At 30.0% G+C, this 20,137-nt stretch overlaps 1 protein-coding gene across 3 annotated transcripts in view; it reads right to left on the reverse strand.

Annotated features, from left to right (window-relative positions):
* The window catches only part of LOC129977480 (homeobox protein cut-like 1), an 826,328-nt gene that overhangs the window by 49,690 nt on the left and 756,501 nt on the right, over nt 1–20,137 (reverse strand). For all 3 annotated transcript variants that reach the window (XM_056090683.1, XM_056090600.1, XM_056090770.1), the window contains 3 exons: nt 17,055–17,187; nt 13,849–13,915; nt 12,540–12,588 (listed from right to left, as the gene is read on the reverse strand). In XM_056090683.1, the coding sequence (XP_055946658.1) occupies nt 12,540–12,588; nt 13,849–13,915; nt 17,055–17,187 (249 nt within the window). The remainder of the gene's footprint in view (nt 1–12,539; nt 12,589–13,848; nt 13,916–17,054; nt 17,188–20,137) is intronic.

A 20,137-nucleotide genomic window follows, 5' to 3' on the forward strand; every position in this document is an offset into this window, starting at 1 on the left:
TCCCTGCATAATCAACGCTTCAATTACAATTTTCATAAGGGAGGGGGGTGTACATCCACTTTTCTCGCCCTCTATCGGCTTTATTTACGATTCATTCGCTCGTCGTCTTTGTCTAACAACCCCTCCTGGCATCTTTTCCCGCATAGCTGGCTCCAAGAGTTGCATACCATTCACCTTCATTGTGCCTCTCTCCCTTAAGGTCACCCGACCTGTGTAAACCATTAGCACCACAATCGCGAAAGATATTTCCTAATTTCTGCCTTTCCAAAGTGCTCGGGCATTGTGTTTTTAAAAGCGTGGTTCTCGCGCGCAGCGTGCATGAGATGTTGATTCCCCGAGTGAGGAAGTGTTCCGTGTTGCTGTGGCTTGCTTTGCTGCCACTGATGATGAGGGTTGGGGGAATTGCGAGCTTGCATGCATTGTGTCAGCCGACTTTTGATTCCTGCTCTTTTTTTTTTTTTTTTTTTTTAAATACGCCATTACACCGTGTTATGCTGTACTTTAACTAAGCAGTTCTTGAATTCGTGTGATACGAAAAAAATTGATGAATAGGCGATTAAAAGAAAAAGAAAGAAAGAATTAGCACATGTACGAAATTCATCTAAGAGTTCGCAAGAATCAATTGGGATTTCCATGTCCAGGTTTCTGAATTTGGATCTTATTTCATTTTATAAACATGGAGGAATACAGAAAATTTATTGACATTTCTGATCTTCGTATTCCTCTTAATTATGAATCTCCAATAGCGGAATGTAATACTCGAACAAGAAATAGATATCTCACCCATTTCCACTTAAGTTTGGTATAGTACAAATAAAAACAGATGTAACGATATACCAATTCCTAATGATATAACAATTCATTAATAGGGTTAAACGGGTGGCAGTTACAATGAGAGTTCATTGTACCTTTCGCTCGAAAGTAATACCCTGACTCTTTAAAATTGTTCAAGACTTAGATTCAAATTAAAATAATATTAATAATCATTATTATATTAATAATTATCATTATATTGAATAATTATTAGTAATAACTGAATAGTTATTAATTAAAATAATGTAGGGCGGCATTAAATTCAAATTGAAGGAATATTTCCATATGTAGGTAGTATTAGATTTAAATTTAAATAATATTTCTATATGTATGGCAGTATTAGAATCAAATTTCAAAAATACTTTTATATGAATGAAAGGATTAGATAAAATTCCAAGTAACATTTTTAAATGCATGGCAGTATTAGATACATTTATATGTGTAAGAAAGAATATCTACAAGGAATGGATCTTTAGATTGGTTTACTGACTTAAGGGTTAATCTTAGAGAAATGAACTTAATCCGTTTATTCAGATATCCATCAAGTAAAGATATTTGTTGGAACTCGATGGATGCAAAATTAGAAATAATCTAAGAAAAAAATTAAAATGCAAAATAATAAATAAATTAGGTGTTAACAAACTGTATGGTCACAAAAATTCAGAAAAAGACATGTTCATTAATTCAGAAAATCAAATCTCTGAAGAGGTATACATTAAGGAAGAATACACATCTTAAATAAAACTAAAAAAAAAAATTATGAATTGTTTTATTTCAAGATGTGCCTTATCAATTTTCAACTGATCATTTTAAATCTGTAAATACGATAATAAACCACTTATATAAGTGCAAAAAAATCAACCGTAATATTTTTAGAAAAACTTTCAAAATTTAATGTTATTTCTCATTTATTCGTAAAGAAAAATTTACAACTCATATGCAACTAATTTTTATGATAGGAATATTCTTTTCATTTTTAAAAAATCGAGAATCAACCTGAATATGAAAATATTTCGTATTTCTGCGAAGTACATGGGGAAAAGAGAATAAGTAATGAAAAGTCAGTAAAAATGCTCACGAAAAAAAGAACTAAACATTTCACTACTTCACACTATAAATATTATAGAGTATTTTATTCTTGTTAAACTTCAAATAAATATTCATTGTAAATTATTTGCTCTGGTTCTGTAATTCTATACTTTTAAAATATTGAGTATAATCTTTTAATTCGAACAGTTTTTGTATATGTATGGAAATATCTAATATATAAATATTAAGAAATACTTATTCCATACGAAAAGCAATATTAATTCTTCCCACTGAAATATATAATCCAAAAGGTGTCTCTGTTTGCATCTTTTATTGCTTTTGTCCTCTATTTGTCTTTCAAGTTCATAAGGATTATTCTACTATTTCCTTCCACAGATGTTGCCATAGTTACTCGAAGCGTTTCTGATTGGATACAATTGCATTTGACTTCACTTTTTGTCAGCTCAAATTGTTAGAATAAGAGCAAATGGTAAAAAGCATACCATTTCACAAAGGTAAATTTGAGGATTTTCCTACACTGTAAACATAAAAAATCTGAAGGAATCTACAAAAAGTTTGCAAATGACAAGAAAATATTAGAGATGGCATAGTACAATGGGGGCAATACGTAATGCCATAAAGTATAAAATAAAATGTTTTAACGTATTTCTTATGCATACATTCTTAAGTCTTTAATAAAAACACAATTACATTTCTAAACCTGATTATCTGCAAAGCTGAAATGCTGAGGGCTAAGGAATAAAAAATAAAACTGCAAGTTAAAATAAATCTGGTATCATTCAAACAAAAAGCATAAGTTGTCACAACAAAAGAATACGTTTCGATAAAGAAGCCCAGTCTATTACAAATGATCCGGAAAGAAAACAGAGAGAAAAAAAAGAAAAGAAAAAAAAAACCGCTCAAACATTCATAGGTTTCATGGGGAAAAAATCCGTTTGAATATTTGCATACAAGCAACGGTTTAAACATGTTTGAACGACAATGGCAAACGACCTAATACATGCAAGATCTTTTCAGGAGAAAGCAGACATCGAAAGTTTGTGAGCTATGATAAAACGAAACAACCATACATCCTGAAAGTGGTTTTCTCCTTCACGGAAAACGCACATTGAAACCAGAAAAAAAGGAGTAGTAGGGGAAAAAGGGAGAGAAAAAAATTGAAGTAGAAGTTCCTACGTAATATATAAGAAAATATCGTGTGCGGTCTAGCTCACAGTTCGTTTAAAAAGCTTTCACATGAGTTGAAGCGGGGGCATTTCTCTAACCGCCAATTTTTCAAGTCCACCCCTTTTATATATACACACACAACCCTCGTATCGTTTTGAATTCGAAAGGAGCAACAGACCGGTGGGGAGAGAAAGTGGGTGATATTTCTTAGTATCCATCGCTTAAAAAATAAATACATAAAAAAAAAGATGAGGAACAAGAAACTATTTCTGCATATTCTCGGACAACAACAATTTTCCGAGCACTAATCTTGCAGCCAGCATCTTGCATAGCAAATCTATCCGCTAAGCAATATATATTCCGCAGAATTTCCGCTCCTTTTGGTTCTTTGTGCTCGGAGGCACGGCCTTCTTCACCATGTGGCTCGTCTCCTCCCTCCACCCCATGATCCCTTTTGAAGTCTATTATCGCTCTACGCATCCTTACACGTTTCCAACTATTGCACCCCCACCCCTTTCTGAAAACTTCCCCTTTATCCGTTATGCAAATAGAAAATACAGTAACAATGCATTCCGGATTATTTACTTGTGGAATCTCGGTTTATAACCGAACATTCTTGTCACGTCTCAGCTTTTTTGCCTGTACATATTTTTTTTATACTGGTGTCTTTCGTCGTTCATCCCTCCCTCCCTTCCTATCCCTTTATGGGCACCCATGTAATGAACCCTTTCTGATTTAAGAGTTCAGCCATGCACGGAAACTTCTTTTGTAATCGCCTGAAATGTATACATTTTGTCGTTCGAAATTCACCATTCAAAGAGCGATTTTTTTACCTTCTCCGTGTTGTGAACTAATTACATTATTACTCGAACTTTCCAAATAATATTGTGTAAATAGTTTATCTGGAAATAATGCATTTAAATAGGATGTTAAAGAGAAATATTAATGCCTTCTTAATCAAATCCGTGCATATATTTCATAAAATGTTGTAATTTCATGGATAAATAATTTGTTTTTACAATGCAATTTTACTATTTTTCTCTTTATAAAATTTTTTTAATGTTAGAATTTTCATTGGACATCGGATTTAACATTGATAAGCAGATATTAACAAATTATTTTTATAAAATGCCATAAAAAATTGGCACATTATTATTTCAATGAATGTGCAAAATCAATGGACAAATTAATTTAGACAATCCGTGTTTAGAAACGTAAATTCAAAGTATATATATATATATATAAAGACTCAATATTTGCTACAAAGTGAATAAAAAAATTTCCTTCCAATTTATAAATTATTGGTAATTTTCAATTACCTTAGCCTACTCTAGTATTTTTCCAAGAGAATGTAATATGCATTCTTAAAGAACTATAAAATACAAAACTAAACATCACAAAATTTTGAATTATAAAATTATATATTTTTTGAAAAGTTCGTCAGATTTTAAAAATTAAGCATATTCTGTTAAATTTAGCAAATCCTGTGAAGTTCCACCATTTTAAATGCCACTAGTATCGGGTAGAAACAAAATCTCAATCTTTTTTTTCACCCAATCGACTGTAGTTTTCTTCTAGAATTCGGATACAGTAGAAAACTCTTACTGAAAGGAAAATTGTAATTTAATCTATTTTTCACAACTCAATAGTTATTAACTTAACTATATAACAGTTATTTTAAAACTTGGGAAGGGAAAATTCGGAATTTTGTGTGAAGTAGAATGTTTAATATGCTTTTATCTTTTGGAATTCATATGTGATAATTTGTAGATGATATAGCTATGAATGAAATTCAATTTTGATAGTTATCAGCTATGAGATCTATGTATATCAGTTATGAGATTAACAGCAAGTATCTGATGCATGATTTACTTATCACGCGAGGAAATGCTAACAATTTCCCCCAATCGGAAAAGAATTATTCGCCGTAGACTCAACACTCATTCAAACACCAATTCCTTTATCCAAGAAAATTTCCCAAGGAATTCCATAACGGGAATATCTCTGAAAAGAGTCCGCCACCCAGTCACCAGTCCATTAAAACAAAATTCCGTTAAACCGTTTAGCACAAAAGGAAGGAACCAACCCCGAGTCGATAGAACAAATGACGACGCTCCAGAATCGAACGGGACCAGACAATACGAATTATAACAGACAATACACCAAGTCCGTTATGGTTCTCGCTAATAAACACGCCGTGCACGCAAGTCCGGCCCGATCGAATGCGCCGGATGTCATCACATAGAGGGGAATCGTCCATGGACGTCGATGACATTCTTTCCCCTGTGAAAATGAAAACAATGACGGGGCACAGACAGACAGACACACGCAGCAATTAGTGACTGCCCGAACCGATATCAATGAGCAATTCACGTGCAAAAGCGGGGCACAATAAAAGTTGGAAGGAATGGTAATTTGGGAGCTAACCTCTCCCGTAACCCTTGGCGAATCGCAAACATTGAGCAGCTTTTGCCCATTAATAATGGATATGTGCGGAATTCGCGAGGCACGCGAGCGGTTCTGGTCAGGAGGAAGAGCCCTGAAGCACGCGGTCATTCGGACCCTCATCGAGTGCATTCGGAACTCGATTTCCGAATGGATTTTCCTCGGCTCAGGAGAAAAGTAGAAAATCTGAGGACGAAGGTGGAGATGAGAGAAAAGAGAGGGCCGTTCGCACGCGATGTTTTCAATCACGAAAACTGAATGAACAGACAATGCCGGATTGTGCCAAAGTAAAGGCGCGACCCATAAAGCAATGCTGCTGCGGCTTCGGGTTAATTATTCGAAGACACGGTTCTTGGGAGAATCGGAATGGTTTAAGTCGATATCGCCACAATTACCGGAACGCTAACAGATAATTATAATTACTCGACTTTATTATTATTCTTCGAGGAAACAGCACGAAATTCCGCAAGAGAATACTAGAATAATAACATTTTATTTTGAAATGCCTCGACAGAATATATGCTTCCTGGATACAATAAAGATTTAACATCAAGCTAGGACTGAACTATATATTTACAGAAATAATGGAGAAATATAAGTAAGTCGAATCCGAATTTATAGTCGATTTACACCAATTAAATCCGCATATCTTTACGATAAAAAAGGCAACTAAGTAATTAATTTATGTGAAAAATAGAATGAAAAAAAAAACGCTTTTTTTATATCAAAATCAACTTTTTTTTTGTTCCAAAAATTTTATCACTATATAAACACCAAACCGTCAATAAAATTTCACTTCATAAAACCAATATTCAAAAAACAAAACCTGTTTTTAAGATTTCAATTTTAAAATTCATTTATCGTTTTCATTTATCTATACTTATAATAATGCTCAATGTGTGTGTGTGTGTGTGTGTTGGCGCTCTACAGGCCAGACCATTCAACCTACAGCTCCCAAATTTGGCACGTGTATACCTTGGAGGCCGGGAATGTGCACCTGAGGGTTATTTTTTCGAATTTTTAATTAGAATTTTATTTATTTAAAAAATAAGCGAAATTCTGGCGTGTTTCTGCTATAACTTCCGAAAATATTACCGCATAAAAAAGATTTTTACATGAAGTAAAAGATCAAAAATTTATCTTTTAAATGATACCAATGTTTTAACCTTAAAATTAAATTTCTATTTTTAATGAATTTTTAAATAAATATTTTAACTATATTTTTTAACAATTTTTTTCGTACAAAATAAAAATAAAATTTAAGCTGCACGAGTGCTTTTCACATTCATGGGAAAAAATTAGCTTTTTTCAAAGTGTTGTCATCACATTGATTAAAGCTCCAATTAAAAATAAATTAAATCTTTTTGGAAATGAAATCTGCAAAAATATAATTTTCGGCACGTGTCTGTAGGAAATGAAACAAATATGAAATATTATTTTTTCTAAAAAATAAATTCAAGAAAAATTATTTTATGATCTTTTACACTCTTTATATTATTAATCCAATAAATCAGTTTTATTTTAAGGCAAGTTTTGTTTAATATGAACAGGATATCCATTCAAATCAGAGCCACACAGCTAATTTGTAAACCTATAGTAAGACACAGATCTGCTAAAATGGTCTAAATGGAAAATGATTATATAACTTGATTCAAGAAATGCTCTAATAAATAACGAATTTTTGATTTTACATAAAGCTTCTGCTGTGGAAATCACGAATAACAAAATGTTCTTGAAACACTAATAATTTAAATAAAAAGAATTAATTTCCAATCAACTAAATCAATCACTTAAACTGACTGATTTATGAAAATTTGAATATCACTATTTAATAAAAAAAAAGGATAATTTTAGATTTTCCATCGATCGTTTCAAAGAAAATACGCCAATCAGCGCGCAGGTTTCTCAATATTAATTGGCCTAAGATTATGAAAATGTTGAGTTTTTCTAAATTTTTAACATTCAAAACTTCATAAATAAGTCTTAGTTGATCGTTGAAAATAGAAACATTCATTCATTTATTTAAAATTTGGTGTGTCCAGAATATTTCTCAGAATCTGATACCTTATTGCATTAAATTTAGACTTAATAATTTTTGAAATATATTTATAGGCCGGAACAAAATATTTTTATTGATTTCATTTCAATCCTTTTGAAAGCAAAACTAAAAACTGAATTTTATGCTGAATCTGAGAAATTTGTGTTGAATTATTGTTTGAGATATTACATAAATTATGAAAAATATTTTGTAGTTCACATAAGACTTAAATACCGAGCGATTCTGTTTGCAATACTCATATTCAATAATAATAATAATAATAATAAAATAACAATAAAAATGATAAATAAAATAAAAAGCTTGGTTTCATTAAAAAATATCTTTATACTAATTGCAATTTCAGCATTTCCACTTTAAATTAAAGTTGAAGTTTTATCGGAAATGACAACAAATTTGGAAAATATATATAGTAAATTGAACGAAACGATCTAAACAACAGTATAAGTTTGGTATGACTATCAAAATTTGAAGATTAAAAATGTTTTGTTTGAGAATCTATTAAGAGACCAGTTACTTAAAATATTTAATTGAAAATTGTAGGAGCGGTAATACTGGCGAACCGGCTGGTCGCCAAAGGCGGCTAGTAGTTAATAAACTCATACGGAATGTTATCCTGTATTCTTTATCATACTTTAATCCTGCATTCTTTATCAGAAATTCTTCTAAAAAATTCCGGATTTAAAATATTTAATTAATATTCTCGAAATAACAACAATATGCTTATTTTTTTCCTTAATTATTATTTCATGAGAGCATACATTATAAATATGTATTTGGTGTTAAAAATAAAGTGCTTTCGAAAAGACTGGAGGATTCTTTAAGAGAATAAAAAGTATAAGATACTTTGTTCTAAAACATTGGGATTAAAAGAAATAAAAGAGAAATAATGTAAAATAACAGTAATTGCAAAATTCAAACAATAAAAATGAAATTAAAAATGCCAAATATTTAAAAATATATTCAAGACTTAACAGCATTCATTATGAATAGAATGCAAATAATAATCTCTTTTTATAAATAAAAAGTTGTTTTAGTCGAAAATTAAATAAAATCTGTACTTAAAAAAATATCGCAACAGAACAGTTAATAGATTCTTGATACTCTTAAATTGCTCATAGATTTAAAATGTTGCAAATTTAGCCAAAAAAGCAGCAAATAAAATAACAATAAAATAAAAGTAGCATGTGTATCTTCTTGATCCAATAATCTGTTTTAAAAATTGTTAATGCCTTTAAAGTATGGAAAAACTAAAAATGAACAACAACACAGTCACTTTAACTATCTGTGTTGTTAACTGTTGTGTTAAAAGATAGTTTAATCAACAATACCAAGAACCATTTCATTCGTAATGTCTAACTAATACTTTTAACTGATGTACAAAATTCTTATTATCAAAAAACAGGAACAAATTTAGATATTTTTGAGAAATTTACTAGAATAACATTGTTAAATTTAATAGAATTTTTGCTATTTTCTATTACATTTTTCTTCAATTTATAATTCTTTTTGTCAAGGAATATCTTTCGGCATTTATTCTATGCGTGTTTATAATTCAAATCAAAATTAAATTCTTAAATTCTTGGATTCTTTTGGCGATTTTAATCCCAGTTTTCTTTCAATTTTCCAAAAAATTAAAAAAAAAAAAAAAAATTAACAGTAACTATAGGTTTCTAAACTCCCTTTCGGCACTCCTTTTTTTTTCTGTTATTATTATTTCGTTATTTTTTAACACCTGTATCCACATTTAATCGCCCTGAAAAGTATGAAAATAGTTAACTGAGGAAGTTTTTTTTTTCTTTTTTTCTTTTTCTTTTTTTTTAAAAAAAGAAAAAAATGAATGATGGGAGAGTTGCAAGAACCAACACAAGAACTTTATAATGAAAAAGTCTTTGATTTAGTAGACTATAACTGACTTGGAAGAAAATAAAAATCTATAATTTTAAAAGTTTCCCAGATTCTGATCCTAGCAGCAACGTCGTAAATATAAACAAAATTATGCTATTAGACTTGGCGAAGCAGCAAAAAGACGTAAAGATCCCAATCACACATTATTCTCCTGCGTACAACCATCATTACGCCAAGCTTTAGAAAAAACAACGCCAAGTTCCGCCACTATTAAAGGGCCTTTAGATATCAATTACATATCTCTTCTTTATGATCCGAATAATGGTAAAGTAAAAGAGCCGATATGGCTTTTGTACACAAAAACATTTCGACTCTTTTATATATGACCGGTTCTTGTTATAGTTGGGATTGTTTCGCCCTTTAACGCGGTCGATGACAGATTGCCGCAATTGAACCCGATAGATAACAATAATTCCCTTAATAACGTTCGCGATGCAAGTATGCGAGTCATAAAACGATCAAAAAGCAAACACGGCTGTATATCCGCCGAATGAGATAAAATGGCAAGTATTTGACAGACTGGCCTTTGGCAAAGGCAGTAAATCGCTTAGATATGGAATTGCAGAGGCAAAGATTGCACCTATAACATTTCTGGTAAACACATTGGCGACAGACTTTCGGAGCCCAGTGCAGATATCAGTGATCTGTCGTATTTCATCGAAATCACAATGTAAAATGTCACACGCTCGCGGAAAGGATTGCCTTCCCGATATACATGTATATAAAATTGAGCACAAATTTATCTGCTGTATTGAAATTTCCATTTTTAAATCTTAAATATCAGAATCGTACGTTTTTATTCTCAAATAGAAGACGTGCTAGTTTAGACGGGTCATTGTCATGCTAACAAAATCTAGGATATGATTGTCACAGATTTAACTCAAGAAAGTTGTAGTAAAAAAAAAAAAAAAAAAACTCACGCACATTGGCAGAGTTTTTAAGAAATAATATTAAAAGCTTAGTTTCTTTTCAGTCGGATATACTCACGGCCACTCAAATCAAAATCAATCACTAAAATCGGTTTGAATATAAAACAATAAAAATAACAGACCTCAGATATTTAAATTTTTCAACAGTCCAGCATTAAAAAATGTTAATAAAGAGTTTTCGATCACTCAATTTCAACATAAAACGAAACAGGCCCTAATTCTAGACGTCAAAACATCAGTTAAGATTTCACATCCGATAATGACGTAGAGTATAAAGGCAAGGATATTTTTAACTCTGCCTAGCGTTACAGATGCCCGTTAACGATTATATATATTGATGAGTTGGCCCGCTTCTTTTTTGGGGGGGGAGGGAGGGATAGAATTTCATTTTGGGACAACTTTCATCTATAATAGAAAGTTCGAACATGATGAAAAATAAATATAATGAAAGTATTTTTATTATTCTGTCATTCATAATAGCATAGACACAAAGTAATGGTACAACGGCAGAAGGTTACCCCCCCCTCCGTGGTGCCAATTTTCAGATGACTATAATACCAATATTTCAAAATATACGGCCTGATTCCATTTTTGGTTGAGTAAATACTATTTTGAGATCGCGATGATTGTCAATATTTCAAATCAATTTGGTAAAAAAAAAAAAAAAAATTATTTAGAAAATATTTTGAAATAAAAAAAACTCAATGAATTTGTTACTTTAATTCAAATATTTTTACTCTCTATCCATAACTATGACTTCGCTTATCAACTTTAATTTTTGATGTATATATAGCTACCGAATTTTTTAAACGAAAATACAGTCATGATATTAAAATTCAACACTGTAATTCATGTGACAGTATAAAAAATAATTCTGTTAACTTAACGAACGCTATTCCTCATTTGTTAATAAATGATGCCATTTTATTAGTGAAAAAGAAGTGTAATTATTTTAAAATGAATACCATAGAAACGAGCGAGTAAAACGAAATTTATTAGAAATTAAAAATATATGCTGTAGAAAAATCTAAATATGTTGATCGAATAGTTCAAAGTTATTACTAATATTTACATTTTAAAAAGTCTTTAAGATTGGAAACAGTTTTTTTTTTTTCGTATTATATATGCATATTTCGAGTGACTGCGTTACTTTTGATGTCAGATTTTTATGATACCATTAGAAAACTCAAAAGCTGCTGTATTTTAAAATAATATATAAAAAAAATTTATCCTTTGTATGATGATTATTGTTATGATTGCCATAAGTAAAAATAATAGTATCTGTATTAAATTAATTTAGAAATTTAAGAAAAAAACAAACCAAGTTGGCGTATAAAATTTCAAAGAATTGCCCAATTAGTAAATTTTTAAGTGACCTTAGACCCCATAAAGAAAATTGCGATAGTCTTGCCAATTATAGATTTAAGCGTAATATTTTATAAATTTATTAGCGCAATCCTAATATAAACTTGGGAAACAATACATAACAAAAAAGGCATTAAATGTTTCAATAAATTTGAAGAAAAATATATATTTTGAAACGAAATTCTAACAGTAGCTTGAGATATATATAAAAAAATTCCTCTCAGCAAGCTGGAAGGCAAAGGTTAATTCCTTTAGATCCAAGTTACTATCTGACAACATAACTTGTTGATGTTAGAAACAGTCAATATTATGTTTTGAAAATCACTTTTAAGCTTCTACCTTCTAAAATAACTTTAAATACAAAAGTTGTTCGTCTTAATGAGGAGCTAACTTGGCTACTTGGATTTACTTTTTTATCTTAAATATTAAAAAAGTTATAGCGAAATGAAAATTTCACCCCCTCCCCTCCACGCCCCCCCTTTGAGCTAGATAGGTCATATATAACTTCTGAACGAAGGGTAATTTTGGGCACTAGGGACCATGATCGGTAAAAACCTGAAAGAATTTTCCCGGAGTCTTGTCACCAGAACATTGTAATAGGTAGTCGTCCTATAGAAATCTACCTAATAGTCATTTTATAGGTTTTTAAGGTAAAATCTTATGTAATGAATATCACCCTATTCTATTTCAGTTAAACAGCACGTACCTACGGAATGCGCCTTGTTAAGTCAAAAATGAAAAGCCGCGTTAATTCAAAACTTCCATCCCAAGCGGAAGAAAAACCAAAAGATTTCATTTCTACATACCTGATTTGCTCTTTCCAAGTCATTTACGATAATTTCCATTTCATCCGACCTACGAAAAAGAAAAAACAAAATGCGAAATAGTAATAAAATTAAAACAAGTAAACGATAACAGGTTGTAAAAATAACACTGCGAAAAATGTAATTTATCATATTTGGTTTATTTGGAAAGTATTTCTCAATCAGCTGATAATCTAAACTAGAAAACCATCTCCAGGAAGTAATCAAACCAGGATCTCAAAAATAAAAAATAAAGGTAAAAGAAAACATTTTTGTTAAAGGTAAGATTATTTATTCAATTCGACGATAGCAGGATTCAACTTTATAAAGAGTAATTAGTATTTAGAAATGATTACAATAATTGCGTAACTTCTGTTTTTGTTATTAAACTAGAGTATTGATTCTATGAAGATGATTGAAAATTTGATTGAATTGATGCAGCATGTTATTGTTTTGACTCAGTGAAAAGATCACTGTATTAGATTTATTTAGAAATTTAGAAAGAAAAGCAGACTAAAAAGGGGAAAGAGGGGAAAATAAAGAAGAAGAAGAAGAATTTTTAATTTAACAGACTTTAATACGATGTACGTTTCTAATTGTTTTTCGAAAATTGTGCGGATTAGAAACTAATATTTTCTTAATTTACTGTTATTAAAAGAAAATCACTGTAATTTTAAAGTTCATTAAAATTAATGATAGGCAAATTTTTCAGGAAATTTCATTTAAATTAAAATCAAGGAAAGGTCTACTTTATTTAGGTCTACTAAAACCATTAAATATGAAAGCCAATGGCTAAAATTAGATTCAAAATGAATTTTGATATAAATGCAGACCTGATGAATCGTGTTCACGTATGATGGAATTTTTTAAAGAGAATAATTTTTAATATATTGAATATTTTAATGAATATTTTTAATATATTGAATATTTTAATGAATATTTTTAATATATTGAATATTTTAATGAATAGTTTTAATATATATTTAAATTTACTTAAATATACTGAATTATATTAACTATACTGAATATTTTTAATATATATTTAAATTTACTTAAATATATTGAATTATATTAACAATACCGTATATTTTAATATATATTTAGATTTACTTAATTATACTGAATTATATTAACTATACTGAATATATAATGTATATTTAAATTTACTTAACTATACTGGCATATATTAACTATGCTGAATATTTTTAATATATACTTAAATTTACTTAACTATACTGAATTATATTAACTATACTGAATATTTTTTTTTTACATATTTTTAATATACTAAATATAAATTTATGATACTCACTTGGCGTTCGAGTCTTCGTCATATCTGGATTTTAAATCAAAAAGTTCTGATTGAGATCTATCCAAGGCTGAAAAAAAATGGAAAGCAAATGAATCAACATATAATAATAACAAAATTTCAAAAATCATTTTAAAATTATAATGATTTGAATTTTTGTTTTTTCATTTTAACCGAAAAGAAACATTATATAATATAAATATTTTCCATGAAACTAAATAAAAATACTTAGTAAATGATTTTTTCAAATTTAGTCAAATGTTAAAAATGAAATTTATATTTAAAAATGTCTATTAAAATAAGAAGGTAAGAAATGACGTGAAATAAAGGTAAAAGCGCGAAATGGTTCAAATGTCTGGAGCAATGGTTGATGTCTGAGGACTTCAAACAAATAAACTAACATATAATAACAATAACAAAATTTTAAAAATCATTTTAAATTGATAAAGATTTGAATTTTTTTTTTTATTATAACCGAAAAAACACACACATAGTTTATAATATAAATGCTTTCCATGAAACTAAATAAAAATATTAAGTAAATGATTTCTTCGAATTAAGTCAAATGTTAAAAATGAAATTTATATTTAGAAGTGTCTATTAAAATAAGGAGAAGGTAAGAAATGACGTGAAAGAAAGGTAAACGCGCGAAATGGTTCAAATGTCTGGAGCGATGGATGATGTCTGAGGATTTCAAACAAAGCTCCAATGTGACCCGGAGGGTTATTCGAAAAACAAAGTTTTCAGAAATCTAGTCTTGATCCGGTATAGCTTTACTGTCCTAAGATAAAAGAATTTGCATTTGCTTCTTCTAGGGGCGTATTGAATGTAAAGTGTAAAGAAAATTATGGGTTCCTTAGAACGCAAAATTCTGTAAAGCTAAATAGTAAATAAATTCTAAGAAAAGGACTGAAGTATTAAAAAGTGAATTCAGCGATTTTAAATTACAGGTAAATGGACTCGACAAAATAAGAATGATTTTTAGCAAAAGCGGAAAATGTGTGTTGGGTAGTCGATGATTTTATAATTTGTTTTTATCAATCAATAGCATAAGATTAGATAGAAAATGCCTTAAAGAATTTCACTGTTCTTGTTCTAACATACGACTTTAAAAAATGTTCTTAATAAATATGTGAATTATCTGTAAAAATGTAATAAAAGGAACAACACCAGCAATAACAATAATACAGACTTTTTTGAAATTCCAGAATGATTTTAAAATTTCAGATAGAGATATGGTGACAAAAAACAATTTTTTTCTCTATAGAATTAAAGAATGATTGTATTGCTGTATCAGAAACGATTCATATTAACCAATTAATAAGAAGATTAATATAGCAAATCTGTATATTATATATATATATATATATATATATATATATATATATATATATATTCTCAAGTCAAATTATTTTTGTATGTTGAGCAACAGATAAAGTCTCACTCTGTCTAGGTAACTAACGGCTTGTCTGAAAAGGTAGATTTCTCTCAGTTCCACAGAAAAAAAAATTATAGCTTTACAATTTTCTCTTCATTTTTTAATTCTATATGTAATGATGCGGATGATAGTAATATAAATTTATCAAACTTTTTTTTAATGAAAAATAAGAATAATTAATCAACTTGATATATCAAGGTTTAAAAATAAAAAGGCATTTATCATATGCCTAGATACATTACAGTTATCTTAAGCATTAGCTGTCCTGTAGAATAGCACTAAGGTCATGACTTCAACACCGGTGAGTTCTGGGTTCGAGACACGATTACACAAAAGTGACATCGTGCAAGGAGGCTTGAATGACGCTTAATTTGATATTTAAAGTCAAACGTTCTTCCGTTTTTCTGTTTAAAGAAAAAAGTTTTGGCTCGGACGCAGTCCCCATTATCTGAACACGGCTCAGAAGTACGAGATCCAAAATATGCCTTTTTTCCCTTCAAAAGGGGTGTCAGAATAACTACACTAAGACTTCTTTTAAATCTTTAAACTCAAGCGTCATGGAAAATTGTAATCGAAATGTCTTCCTATGTAAAATCAATAGAGAAATTATGACGATACGAAGTAAAATTTTATAAAGATTTATGATCAATTTATTTTCTTTTCTGCTCAACCTTATAAAAAAGGAACTTCAATTATTTACTTGATCTTTCGTTCTATATGAACATTTGGTAAAGAAAATACGACAAAGATTCTTAAATAATTCATTTCGCATATTTGCGATTCGAGGCTTCGATTTAAATTAAAAATTATATTTTAGGTTGGAAATGAAGGATTGATTATAACAAAATGAAAGTCTGTTGCTATGTATAATTATTTTCTCGCATGTGAAGAGAAAGTATGGTAAAGGTAGAAAAAAATCGAACTCCAGAGTTTAATGGACCTTCTTCAACACGAAGAACATTTGTTTATTTGGGAATAAGACAACTCAAAAACGTGTTGCCCAAGACGGATATAATTTGATATTTATAAAATAAAATAATAAAAATAAACATTCAAAATATTTTGAATTAAATTCGGCAAAGAATTGACAGCCTATCTTTCTGTACTTTTGCATGTATATAAACGAAATGACTTCAATAGATGAAATTTGATATGTAATCTTGTGATTGCAATTGTATTTCTATATCAAATAGTGGTTTCAATAGTCGTGAAAAAGGCCCCCCAAAATACAAATTCGATTTTCAGATACTTGTGTATTAGTCGCGAAAGATCGCACAATAAATTCCGTAGACACGCTAGATTCATACTAAAGATCTACATTTTTTACGCCAATGCCTTTTAAAGGTTCAGTTCAGTTATATTAACGTCCCGTTTAAAGCAACACTAGGGCTATTTTGGGACGGACCTCGTAATTCTGAACCTCGGTCAGATGGCGAGGACGACACCTGAGCTGGCTCCCCCCTCTTTACGCTAAGCCACACCAGCGGGAGGATGTATGGTCATGATGAATTTAACGTGCAACAGACCCCCTTACACGACGGTTCTTCGGTGGAATCGGGACACGAACCTGAAACCCTCCGGTTCGGAAGCCGAGATCTTACCACCAGGCCACCGCGGCCCTGCCATTTAAGGGATTCGCGCCCTTGCATAATTCAATACGGGGGAGGAGGATAAAACCTTTGCTAGGGAATATGCGAGAAAGTTTTAGAGAGCTCACTCCGACTGGTTTATTAACATTTTACAGAACAGACTAATCAAGAATAGATCTTACCACTTTGGAGTTGGGCAACTTTGGTCTCGGCTTCCTCGAGATTCGATTTGATAGCGTACTCGGACCCCAGTGGATCGCTTTCCTTCTCATCAAAAAGATGGAGGAGTTCTGGGTCCTTTTCTTCGGCCTTTTCCTGCAACACAAACAAACAATTTAACTTTTTAAAAAACTGACACGATACAGGTTATTTTGTTTGTTTTTTTACTTTCTCGTATTTGTAGTATAGAGAAAGTATAGTAAAAATGAAAAAAAAATTCGAACACGAGATTTTGACGAATCTTAAGTTTTACACCTCCCTGAATTCGAAAAACGCATTTTTGGAAAATGTCCGTATGTCTGTGACAAAGATAACTCAAAGACGCATTGTGTTAGACAGATGAAAATTGGTATACAATCTTTATACCAAATTTGTAGATTTTTTAAAATCAAATTTTGAGCAAAATCCGTTCAGAGGAAGTCTATATGTTCTGCTATTCGAATATAAGTTAACACGATAATTATAAAACGAAGAATAAAATTCGGTACACACATTTAGCATCTACAGAGTAGAACCTATCAAATCTTGAGCCAAATCTAATTAGGGGGTTGATCGTCTGTCTGTCTGTACTTTTGCAAACATGTAAACGAGATCATTCAGAAACATAATGAATTATAAACATATCAAATTTGGTATGGGATTTTGTGACTACAAGTGCAGTTTTGGATCAAATTTTTGTTTGAATCGGTGGAGAAAAACGCGCCTAAAACACACATTAGATTTTAGGATACTATTAGACGCGTTCCAGGGATTAATTGTCAAGGATGATACGGTAAATTCAGCAAAAATGCTAAATTCACGGTCCACTCCCTCTGTTTTGTTTTTTTAACAATGTAAAACATCACGACATTTTCTTTTAAAGAGAAAGATATCCATGTTGAAATTCAGCACTCTTTGCTATGTTTATTTATTCAGTAAGAAAATAGATGACAACTTAAAAAAAATTTTAACAATTGAATTTGTTTATTAAATTATTAAATCACATGCAAGAAATAATATCACAATGAAAATAAATTCTAATTTTAAAAACGGCAGTTTCAGTACAATAAAGGATTATAGTATTTTTTTTTTCTTTGAGTATTTGCAAAACAAATTAACAGGTATAACATACTCGGGGGTAACAGATATCGGGGTATCATTTTTTGAACAGATCACATAGCTCTTTGCTTTTTTTATTTTAATCTAAGAATACCATTCATAAAAAATTATATATAAAATTCTGAAGAAAAAATATCTGAAAACTGCCAAAAGAGTCGAAAATAATTTAAAACAACTTTTACAAATGTTGTGCTAAAAAGTTCAATTATTTATTACATTACTGATTAAAAATGGAGAAATGAAATGAGATCCGTTGCTCCTTGAATGAATACAGAAAAGAAAAATAAGTTACAGATTTCGAGAGCGAGTTTGTTTTAAAAATAAGAGTTGGCAAATAAGCTTCATCCCTCGATATTTTAACAAGAGAAAATTTATGATTTACCAACCTTTTATTTAATGAAGTTTTTTAAAAAATGTTTGTAATATTATATTTATAAGCTAAGTTATTACATGCAAAGAATTTGTATAACAAGTAATATTGATCATATGGAAATATTGTATTCCAGTTTCAACTCAGAAACAGCCTTGAATATTATCCTAATACAGAATTGTCACAAAGTTTTCCCCCTTTTAATAAAATTATTGTTAAAAAAACTGTTATAATTTGTTATATGGTTGTTTAAATCGACATGTTAAATAAAAAGGTTTATAAAGTTTAATAAAACTCTTTACATCAATAATATAAATGTCAATATGAGTATTACTGTTTAGTAGCTCGGTGAATAATAAGATGGTATTCTAGTTCTCGCTAAGTATTTTCCAACATTTCGGTTGCCGTACTAGTCACAGCTTCTAGGATTCGAACTTTAAATGTAACAATATTTTCAAATGGCGTTGTAAAACACTCCAACTTTTATGTAACACCAAAATTGATATTGAATACTATTGCCCGGAACAGTATTCAAAGAATTAAATACAATGAAATTTGACCAATTTTGACACCATTTTGATAACAACCGAATGTATAATCACTATTTTCTGCATTATGTATGCTATTTGTCGGTAAAAAAAAAGTTAAGAAAAGACTATTCCATAGTAAAAATTTTATAGAATTATAAAATATATTTAAAATTTTCGCATCTTTGAAGCCATTTTTATAACAAACAAATGTATAATCACTATTTCTGTATTAGTTATGCTAATTGTTGGACTAAAAAAAATTAAGACACGACTATTCCACAGTAAACAATTTTATAGAATTATAGAATATATTTAAAATTTTCACAATTTTGACATCATTTTTATAACAAATGAATGCATAATCACTATTTATCATAGCATTAATATGCTATTTGTTGGACTAAAAAAATTTAAACACGATTATTCCATAATAAAAGTTTTATAAAATTATAGTCAGTGATTTTTCTGTATCATTGTTTGTTTATGGCCATTATTATTTTTAAGTAAATGTTACATTATAAAGGAAACTTTATTAAGAAATATGTCATGTAAACAATTATTATTTTTAAAATGAAATTTGTTTAATCCCAATTAGCTCTTTATTTTTTATTGCTTAGACGTTTATATATGGCAACATTCACAAGTAATGAGGTTCCTCGCAGCATTGCACAATCTGTTAACATGACTTCTTACTGGAAATGGCAATTTTTTTCTTAATCTGATTCTCCCCGAAAGTGGCGATTTTATTTTATAAGGCTCCAAATCCAGCCGCTTTTAAGCACTCACTCACACCATTCCTCGCCCCAATATCGGCCGAAGCCAATTTCGATTATCAGTTCTTTGATGGCCTCCGCAGTCATTCCACAACCTATCAGAGGCATAAACCTTTTATTGATTTCCGGTTTTGTACAAGACGTCGTCAATAAAATCCGTGTTATCAGGAACCGCTCCTACTTTCCAAATAATCAGTATTATGCTCCTGTGGCTCTCAGGATGTAGTACCCTCCTCCTACGTTCTCAATGGAAGTCAACTCCACGCGCAGTTGGA

Source organism: Argiope bruennichi, chromosome 1 (assembly GCF_947563725.1).
Source record: "Argiope bruennichi chromosome 1, qqArgBrue1.1, whole genome shotgun sequence".
Taxonomy (NCBI): domain Eukaryota; kingdom Metazoa; phylum Arthropoda; class Arachnida; order Araneae; family Araneidae; genus Argiope; species Argiope bruennichi.